The 10,814-nt window shown below is 38.8% G+C and overlaps 1 protein-coding gene across 1 annotated transcript in view; it reads right to left on the minus strand.

Moving 5' to 3' along the window:
• Positions 1 to 399: 399 nt before the first annotated feature.
• Positions 400 to 10,814, minus strand: part of LOC107089097 (nodal modulator 1-like) — a 46,465-nt gene continuing 36,050 nt past the window's right edge. The window contains 10 exon segments of the mRNA XM_015381659.1: positions 400 to 1,633; positions 3,004 to 3,096; positions 3,220 to 3,339; positions 3,436 to 3,537; positions 5,367 to 5,477; positions 6,751 to 6,834; positions 7,050 to 7,191; positions 8,885 to 9,012; positions 9,086 to 9,199; positions 10,125 to 10,251. Of these exon segments, the coding sequence (XP_015237145.1) occupies positions 1,502 to 1,633; positions 3,004 to 3,096; positions 3,220 to 3,339; positions 3,436 to 3,537; positions 5,367 to 5,477; positions 6,751 to 6,834; positions 7,050 to 7,191; positions 8,885 to 9,012; positions 9,086 to 9,199; positions 10,125 to 10,251 (1,153 nt within the window). The 3' untranslated portion in view covers positions 400 to 1,501.

Genomic DNA, 10,814 nt, shown 5'->3' on the forward strand with positions numbered 1-10,814 from the left:
AAAGACAAAGTGATAAAGTACTTTTGACTGAATGTGCAGAAAATAAAAATAAAAGTGAGAGCCTAATTGAAGCTAAATGATGTGCCATCTTTGGATGTTAAAAAAAAAAATTATCAGCTGCTTTGATACAGGACCATTTCCCTTTTGATCACTCATGTAGCTGCTTGTGCAGGTAAAAAAAAAAACAGATGTTGGTACGAAGCTATGACTGCAGAGTATAAAAGATAAACCTGTTAGCAGGTCACCTTCCCAGGTTAGTGATGCAGTGCTTTAATACCATAGCTAACCTCTAACAAGCACATGTTGAGGTATTTTACATACACTTAGAAAGGAGGAGTAACAAGGTGGAAAGTTATAATATAGTACACATTTTGTACTTCATAAGAAGAAATAAAAAATTAAGATAAGGAGCTTAACTCTAGGAGCTGTCTGATTGTTTTGGGGCTAGAATAACACTGCCCTCAACAGGCAAGTTAATAAAACAGTCCAGTTAATCTCCTTTTTCAGTCAAACTTTATTTTGTCAAAACAAATCAAAAAGATCATGAAGTAATGAAAGATTCCCTCCCCGTCTCCTCAATCAGCTAAACATTAACCCTGGAGTTAAAGTGAAACTAGACAGGAAATAAACATAAATCAGAAAAAGTTTTAATCGTTTGACTAATGACAGGCGATGTGTAGAGTCACATCAACTCACAGTTTAAAGGATGACTTTTCAACTTTTAACACTAGATAATCACACAAAAAGCTGCACTCAACACCACTACTCATCATTCACATCTGATTAAACAAGTTAATAAATTAATCAGCTATTTCCCCCTTACCCCGGCTTCTTAAAAAAAAAAAAAAAGCATTGTGATCTTCACTGCCTTCTTATGCTTTTCCTGACATGGACATGAAGTGAAGGGTTATCTTCAGAGGAGAACACCATCATAGGTGGAGTGTGTCACTGTAACTCAGAGGATTTAGCATCTCTGTTAGCAGATTTAGCTCAGTTTACAACAGAACACCTGGTGTCATATTTACAGGTGAATTAATTCAATCTGATTGAATTCATGCCACAGTCTGATTAAAACTACCGCGCACCATCTAAACTGACCTTAGCCCAGATAGAAATGTAACACCTGAAAGTCCTAAACCTGAACAATAAAAACATGAGAGGCAGGTAAGAGCTTAAAAATGAACATGTTGACCATAATTAATTCCAAATGTATAAAAATATGAACAGGTATGCTGGACAAAAACTGGTGGAAAACAAACAAATGTAAAGCCCCGGCTTTATGTTTGTCTGGTGAATCCGATTGGCTGACGAGGTGTTGCTAAAGCATGTTAAGGGGTTCAGGTTTTTTTCCCCATCTAAATCACACCTTGGCCAGCTAAACAGTTCACTAGCAAACCAACACATGGGCCTAGAGGCCGGTGAAGCGAGTCCTCTTCGTTCTTTGAGGTCACTGTGGCTAGTGTTCAGTTTAGTGGACATAGATGTGAGGGATGGACCCGCCTCACGTACGCCTGGCTTTCTGTCTTTTAGCCTGACGTTTAGCTTCATCTAGAGCAGCGCTGTCTGTGCTGGTCTGGGCCATGCTCCTCGCACCCTGGACACGATTCACCAGCTGCAACAAGAGTGGAATCACCTGGAACAAAAGGACTATAAATTACAAGTCTGACAGGAAATAATACACTTAAATAAGAAACTACAGACTGGTTATTTAAGTCACTGGCTCAAAAGCAGTATTAGATCATCGAGGAGGTATTGCATTACTGAGTTTACCGCATTTAAAATGGTCAATGTGATGATGTCAGGCGGCTTTTAAATGATTGATTACAGCAAGGTAAAAAATAAAAAAAAACACAAGAAAAAAAAGGAAGTTAGACAACAAGAAGAAAGAGGAAAAAAAGGAAGAATCTGGAAAAATGGAAGGTAGGACATAAGAGCAGAAAAAAGGAAGATTGTAGGAAAGAGAAAAAGGAGGGAGATGAATAGGGAAGAAAGAGGTTGGAAGCAGGCTACATTCACTCATTTCGGATTTTTTTTTCCATGGTTCACACTACTTCCCAAATGCGACCACCATCAGAGTCTATTCGGGAACATTTCAAAGCGACCCGCATGCGCAGAAAGACAGTGTAGAGTCACACAGCAGAGAACTGTTTACAGAAGTAATGTCAGAGTTCCTATCTCTGTGTTGTTATAAATTGTTGACAGTATTGTGGCCAAATCATAACAAGGTAAAGGAAGGATAAAGAGCAGAAATATTAAGGTATCTGTGGAGCAGTGATTGCGGAGTTGGAGAGGAGTCTGTGTGAGGAATCAGTGCCTGGATGAAATGCAACATGAACGCTCAGCCTGCAGACGATTTAAAATTTAAAACAGAGAACACAGGGATTTGTATTTATTTATGGTTCATTTTATTTACTTAGGCTAAAGGATCACAATTGGGCCTTTTAACTGCCATGAAAAAGTCTGATATGAACCACTTGGACAGAAAGAAATATATTTGGGATGAATTTGCCTGCAAAGTAAAAATACCCCAAGAAGAAGGTAAATATGAAGAAAGTGTAAGTAGAAAGAAGGGAAGGAATGAACAATGAGGAAAAAAGAAAAGAAATGTAAATCTTTGTCGATGGAGGAAGAACACATGATTTAGACAACGGGGAGACAGACTGGAAATATATTTTTCCTCCATATTTATACCTGGAAAATACTGAAATCTAATTCCAGACGATTCCACAGGAATGGAGTCTTTCTAAATATTTGATCATTTTGATTAATACTTAATTTCATTATACCAGTTTCTCTGTTCTCATTGTCTTTTTCCAAAATGGAAATGAGCTCTTGGCGTTTAGCTTTCATCTTCCGAAATGGTGGTAATGACGTGTTAACGTCGTTCTCTCCTGCGCTATCACTAAATAAACTAAATTCAATACAAGCTTTAGAAATATAAAACTGAGGAAAAATAAGTCCATTAGTATTGGACGTCTGGATTCGGTTTCATTTGACAGATACCTTCTCATGGTTGTACGCCGCTAACAGCAAGAGCAAAGTTAGAGGCAGAGCAATGTAGGAGCCTTGTGCAACATCCTGGTCCGGCACTTTACGCTGCAGGAAAAATGGAGAAAAAGACAAACAGGAGAGAAAAGGTTAGGGTTAAACAAAACTCTTTAGATGTTGAGGATAAAGTTGACTTTGAAAAAAAGAAGCCGTGTTTTTTCGGTTTCTTACAGTAGGGTTGAAGGTGAGGGTGACGTGCTTGTGGTAACCAGTGGAAGTGAAGGAGACCTGAGGTAGCGTAAAGTCATACTGGGAGCGGGACAGGGTGGAGTAGAGCATGAGAACATAGCTCTAAAGAAACCCAAAGGAGAGACACATTATAAACCTATGAAGCACACACATCATTACTAGTTAATGCAATATTTTGCATAGATGCTAAGCCGGTACCTCTCCATCCCTATCCAGAGGGGGAAAGTGGAAGAAGAGGGACTGTCCCAAAGACACGGTGTTGATTGGATTGTCCAGGTTGTCGCTCTTGTACAGTTTCACCTGCAAACAAGAAGATCATTATCTTTGCGCTTTCAACTCTTTGATGTTAAAACAATCATGATAGAAAAAAGAACAACTTTGTATTGTTTCTGTCCTCCCTGTAGAGATGAAGGACCTTTCTTATACTGGTTAGTTTTCTACACTTGGGAAGCAAACTTTCACCAAAGTTTGTGGATGTTATTTCTGAAAGCCAACCAAATCCAGTCCATATATGCAGGTGATGCCGACTCAAAAAGAAGAGCTAAAAATCTTCAAGTGTGGCTGAAACCTGCCTCTAACCGCATGGGCAGCTACATACATCCTAGAGACGAGTTATTTGGTTAGATATCAGATAAGAAAAAGAAAACAGCTAAGGGAAATTTGGAAAAGGTCAAGGTGAGGCTTTTAATCGTCCAGCAGTGCTGCTGAATTGGGCAGCATTAAGAGACCACCACATTTACCGTATTTCCCGGACTATAGAGAACACCTCACTATAAGCCGCACCCACTAAATCGTTAGAAAATACTCAATACGTACATATATAAGGCGCACCAGGCTATAAGCCGCTGATATCCACTGAATAATAATAATAATTGAACTTTATTGATCTGGAGAAATTTGCTTCTGCATTTAACCCATTCCCTTGTGGAGCAGTGGGCTGCCATCGTGGGGTGCCGGGGAGCAATCAGGGGTTGCTTAGAGACCCAATGTGGCAGTCCGTGGGTTTCAAACTCACAACCTCAGGGTTCCAAGCTCTACACCTTAAACACAAGGACGCCACTTTCCTTAACTGAACTGTCTGCCAAACCTGTAGGAGGAGCTCTACATAAAGCCCCTAGAGTAGGGACGAAGAAGAATGCTAGCTCCCGTTAGCTTGTTGGCTTGCAGCAGTAAGAGCTTCTACTGAAAGATGGGGCTTAGTCAGCTCTTTATTTCAGCTCTGCAGGACTTGAGCCCAGTATCTGCATTGGTTCGGCAGCTTTAATGCAGCAAATAAATGTCAAAATGTGTAAATTTGGGAGATATGTTCTACATTGTGTCTGCTGCTGGCTAGTTAGTTCTGCTAAATGAAAATTAGCCCCTTATTCTTTCATTTCCAACTATGACTTTTCAATAAAAATACTGCGTGGTTCAAAGCATGGGGGAAAAGTAGCGTCTTATAGTCTGGAAAATACGGTAATATCTATAACATCACCTCAACTTCAAATCAACCAGTAGGTGAATGAAGCTTTGATCAGTCTGGACCTAAAAACAGGACCGCTGATCCCAAACTAAAAAGCTGGCTTTGGGATGAATGAATCAGGCCAACATTAAGCTTCTGGAATGATCTTCCTAAAGCACCAACCTTATTCCTATTGACATTTTAAAGGCTGGACTAAAATAAATGAGTTAAATCCAGTAAATAAACATATACCAATAAAACCACTTCAGAAAAAGAGGGAGGGTCAAACATCCAGTAAGTGTATGCAGATACGCTTTCCTTTGCATCTTAAGGCAATGACAAGCATATCTACAGCTTGCTAAAGGACATTTTATCAGGAATAATTAGAAATTTGAACCTGTGTGTATTTTATTGTAGACCATCAGCAATACACATTCTGGCATGGCCTGCACGTCAAATTCTGACATGCTACAAACTCATCCGACCATTTCCGGTTGACAACAATCCCTTAAATTTTATAATCTTAAGTTTATCCATCCCCACAAAACAAAGGAAAAAAAGCTAATATTAAAGATACAAAATCAAACTCATGTTGGTGATGAATGCTTGTAAACCTTGGAATGAAAATGTTCCTGAGATTATCATACAGTCTGAGAACAGACCAAACATGAGGGATTAGTGGTCCTACCGAGAGTGTTGGGAGATGTTCAGGAGATGTGATGATGTTCCCGCTGAGGTCGAACTGATTGATCTGCCTGAAGGCGATGATGTTGACCCCTTCAATGTCACTGCTGCCAACCTGATAGGAAACTCACAGCTTAATGTAATAATAAAACCACTACCTGCTAAAAAAAGAAGAAAAAAAAGGCAAATGAGGGAAACCTTTTGTTAAAGTCACGTGGTGCGATAATAACAGAATTAAAAGGGGAATTAAGGCATTTCCTGCCTCGTGAGAGGGATTAGGCAGACTGCGGCTATTCAGAAGAGATAAAATTTTAAAATGAGAGGTTAGAATTTGGTTGGGGGACGGATTAGCACTGCTTTTGTTCGCCGAACAAAAAGGGCCCATGTGATGAAGCTGATATAAGTCACAATCACAGGTTTCTCACAGTTATTTTAACATTTCAATTACCCAAGTTTTCCACACTCTTTAACTTTCTTTATATAACTGAGATTTAACAAGGAAATTACACAAAATCTTTACATAAGTTATCTCAACTCTGGAAACTCAGAACTTTAGATGGAAGAGTAGAGTAATAAAAACTAGGGTTTGTGTCAAAAGGAAACCAAAATAAGCCGACCATTCAATTAATAGTAAAACACCAAAGAAAAATAATTGGTTCTGTTTCACACCTTCAGCTTATAGCTTATAAATGACATATTTCCTAACACCATGCATTATTTATGAGTTTATTTGCTTCTTATCAGTGCTATAATTCATGCAGGAACAGCATGAAAAAATGAAATCTGGTTCCAAACGTTTCTGTTAAAACCATTCACTGGAAAATGCAGCACAAAGAGCATTTTGAGCAGTTGAAAAGGTTTTTTTAGTGGGCTTGGTTGAAGCCTTTGGTCATTAATTCCTGGGTTTTGTCTCTTCAGCAGCTCATCATGCACGCCGTTTGCTACAAAGCTTTATAGCCTCTGTTTATCTTTGCCTGACTTTAACCACTGCTATACCACCAGGTGAGTCCAACACAAAGGAACAAGATCAAGTATTTGCCTTTTTATACACAGGCTTTCTGCTTTCTCCTAATCACAGTACAGGACAGCATCTATAGAAGCATTAAACACTGCCTTTAACCATTAGAAACTAAGGAACTGTTTCCATAAATGATGGATGAAAGGCACACTTATTTGTTTATCTTGATGCAAAACTAAATTTGCTCCCCATTAAGTTTAGAACATTGCATAATAGCAACTGAATGGGATTCTATAGAGGCGGATATTTTATTCAACTCACTTGGTTAAATAGAAGTGTTATTAGCATTCAGGTTTATCGTTTTCTGTTTATGACTCATACATCCACCAATCGTCTTCTATTATGTTCATGTACCCATGCTGGGACCAACCTCTATAGCTCTGTGTTGAGGTAATGCCCTCTCTATGTGGTCGTTGCCCTCAGCTCGGAGCTGTATCAGATATTTGCATCCCGGCTGAAAGAAAATAACAAAACACAAACATTTAATCATGCATGGTACTAAATAAAACAGCCTTAAATCTTAGAGGTAAGAAACAGCCATCGATTGTCTCATTTTATGCCGACTTAAATACCACCTACACATTATATTTAGCAACAAAACTTTGTGTTTTTGTCCCTTGGGGATGTGATAAATCCCAATCCCCCCTAAGATCCAAAGCCTTCTCTCACCAGCAGACCCCGGAGTCTGAATCGACCCTCCTCATCAGTGACGGTGTCCTCACTGTAGAGGCTGCAGTCTCCCTGACCCACCGCCTCCACGGCCACGTCTCTCTCTGCGTCGCCGCTCAGGGACTGCACCGCTCCGTAGCAGCTGCCAACAAAACAATAATAAACATGAACATCAAGCAGGTGGAAAGCTTTCTAAAAAGGCCGGGAAGCACAGAGTCATATACAAGTATTTCTACCACATGATAGGTTGTAACTAGAGCTGCAACTAACCATTGTTTTGTTAATCGATTAATCAGTCAGTTATTTTTTTTTATTTAATAATCGGATTGGGAAAGGTTTCTTAAAGAAGATGTTTTACAGAATTAAACAAATTGAGAGATGAAAAGGATTTTTATATATTAAATGCAAAATGTTTATATTTATATATATTTTTTTTTTACTATTTTGATATAATTACTGATCTAAGTGGGTCGCTCTGTCAGCTAAAAGCATGTTTAGAAGTCTCTTTACTCCAGTAAACGATTAATCGATTACTAAATTGGTTGATGGTTATTTCAATAATCGATTAATCACGTTTAATCCGATTAATTGTTTCAGCCCTAGTTGCCATCAGAAAATTAGCAGAAAAAAAAAAAAAATGGTAAAGCGGAATAGAAAAAAATATTAAAACCCAACTGGTTTAAATTAGTTTTACAAATAAAAAATCTGTTTGTGGTTTGCATTTGTTCTAGGTTTGAGATAAAACTCCTACTGAAGACAGCTGCAGGTCTTTAGGGATATTTTTATTTTATTTTTTTTCTACCACGTTTACATGATGCAGAAAATGGCCTCCCTTTACGGCAAACCAGCTCAGTTGCAGTCAGACTGTATGAAGCGCATGTGTGAACACAGAATCTTAACTGGACTTCAATTAGGACTATGACTACACCAAACCCGTTCAGTCCTAGCTCTTACTGTACATTTAGGGTCGCGATCCAACTGGAAGGTTCACCTTTTTGGTTGTTGTTTTTTTTCCAGTGACTGCCCTGTTTTTAGCCCTATTCATCTTCCTATTAACTCTGACCAGCTACCCGGCCTCCACAGACTGCCACTCTGGGTCCCTAAGCGAGAACATTAACCCCACACTGCTCCCCGGGCGCTGCACAATGGCAGCCCACTGCTCCCCAAGAGGATGGGTTAAATGCAGAGAAGTAATTTCCCTCTGGGATGATTAAAGTATTAAAAAAAAAGGAAAATTTTTAATAAAAAAAAAAAAAGCTCACACAATAATGCTGTGTTTCATGGAGGGAATGTGCAGAGTCAATATTTCTGTGTGGCCTGCAGACCAAAAAAGCTCAATTTTGGTCTCCACTGACCAAAAAAACGCTTTCATGTGCTCGCTGTGTAGGAACCTTTAGAAATTCTGCCTTATGTTGGTTGGTCTCTTTAACAACCACCTGCTTTTTGTCCATCTTTCATGACACACAGATTATGGGAGAAAACAACTAAAAGGTTTTCCTTTCCAGAGATTTTCAAACCATAGCTATGTATCTCTGCAGCTCCTCCAGAGTTACCATGGACATTTTGGCTGCTTCTCTGATTGATGCCTTCCTTTCCCAGCCTGTCATCTGAGGTAAACAGTCACGTCTTGGTAGATATTGCAGGTTTAGAACCTAACCCTGATTTAAACTCCTCCATAGGTTCCTTTCTGATTTATCTGCTTGGTCTTCATAATGCTTTATGATCATTGTCTCTAAAATACATCTGAGTCTTTTACAGAAGAGCAGCAAAAAACACTGAATAACTGGTGCAAGTGGATATTTCTTCAATGCTCTGCATACATTAAGTGTGGTTACCTGTAAGCAGTCTTGACGCCCGTTATATCGATGCTCAGGTTTTGACCCTCCTCCACTGTGATCATTTGAGACGCCGGCTCAAAGCGGAACTCCTTCATCATTGGCTTGAAGTAGTACTGACCTGGACTCTGAAGAGAAAAGAAAGGTTATTTGAAGCTGGAAAAAAATGATTGAATGTTTTTTTCTGAGCTTCTTCCTCACCAGATTATTAAAGGTGAGAAGACCGGTGTCCTGAGTCAAAAGGTTGGAACGGAAATGTCCTCCACTCAGAGAGAGAAGCACACCAGACAGCGGCTGACCGTCATCTGATAGTATCTACAGGAAAAACAGAAAGTAATTTCAAAAATCTAGTTCTTTTTTTTTTTTGTACAAAAGAAAAAAAAAAAGATCCTAGGAGACAAATTGAGGTTGCTGTGGATGTAATAAGGCTGGCTGTTGAATTTTGGGTGACATATGTTGCATTTAGGAGGAGATGTACATGGGAAGGTTAAACAAAGGCACAAGACTGTTTGCAAATGGGGTGGAACTGACGGCAAAGCAATTTATCAGTGAGTCAGGAAGGGAGACCAATACTAACTTCTGCAGGGTTCTCACTAACAGGACAGGCAGAACAAAGGTTCCTAGTATCCAGCGAAAAAAAAAGGTTTCAAACCAAATGTGAGGGATTTTCTTTTAATTTAATCTTTCAGCGAAAAAAAAAAACACTAACAGAAGCTTCTTGTTCTAATATTTCTCATTTACTTAAAGCTAGTAGGATAAGTAAAGGGCTAAATGTCAGAATACACCTATCCTTGTCTTTATAACAAACTCCATAACTGGTTCAATGCTGTCTGTTATCAGATTCTAAAAAAGAGGAAGGCTGTATAATTTTGTGACAGTGCAGTGCTGCAAGTTGCTTTCCAGTCTAGTCCCCCTAGTAACATTTAGCCTCTGGCTACAAGTTTTTAAGAAGCTTTTTTAAGAAGAACGCTGTTTATAATTTAAATACCTGAGATGTGACATAAATATGAATCATTGTGTTGTGCAGATCACATTGTATCGTATCAATCACAGATTTGTAAATTGAATCAAATAAAAAATATATAATCAGGACAGATATTGAGATGTTGGTAAAGGTTGTATCATCATCGAAACAAATCGATACAATATCGCCACAACCGAAAATACGGCAGGTGTAAAAAGAGTCAGGGGATGCCGGTCTTGCCGTTTCAGCATGTATGCAGATGATGGTCACATGTACCTTGAAGGTGACACCAGCTAGAGCAAATGCCTTGAAGTCTCCAGGGGTTCCCTCCACAGGACTTAGGACAAAGCCTTCCTTACTGGCGCTGATGTCGTAGAGCCGGTCACTGTGGAGCGGGCCCACGCTGACAAACAGGAAGAGAAATAAGCAGAATCCATAAGCCTAGATTATACACAAGGCAAAAGCTGGTTCATTATTAAACTCTGAAAATAGAAGGAGCAAATACTGGAAGGTTTTATGAGATAAAAAAAAAAAAAAGCAAACAGCAGGTTCGTTATTAGCCTAATTAGCAATAATGCAGCAAATGTGACTTCCTTATTAAGGTCATGTGCAATAAATACCATGATGAATAAAGATCTCTTATAAGATTAAGTGGATAAAAAGCATGCATCAGATCTGCACCTTTGAGATGATTTCAAATATTTGATTTTATTTTAGTTGAAATTATTGGAAATAAAACAAATCAGCTAATCGTTGTTTAGAGCTCTAAGCTTAAATAGACTTTTAGCAAGTTTCAATAAAAAACATCTAAAGCAGAAAGTTCTTAACTTTCTATTAACACTAGGGATGCACGATATTGGGATTTTGGCGATATCAGATATGCCGATATTTTAAAACTCATGTAGCCGATAACCGATATCGATACTGATGTTAAAGCTGGACAAAAATAAGTAGTCATTGAAAATA

The sequence above is a fragment of the Cyprinodon variegatus genome, unplaced genomic scaffold (genome assembly GCF_000732505.1).
Source record: "Cyprinodon variegatus isolate N-32 unplaced genomic scaffold, C_variegatus-1.0 Scaffold238, whole genome shotgun sequence".
Lineage (NCBI taxonomy): Eukaryota > Metazoa > Chordata > Actinopteri > Cyprinodontiformes > Cyprinodontidae > Cyprinodon > Cyprinodon variegatus.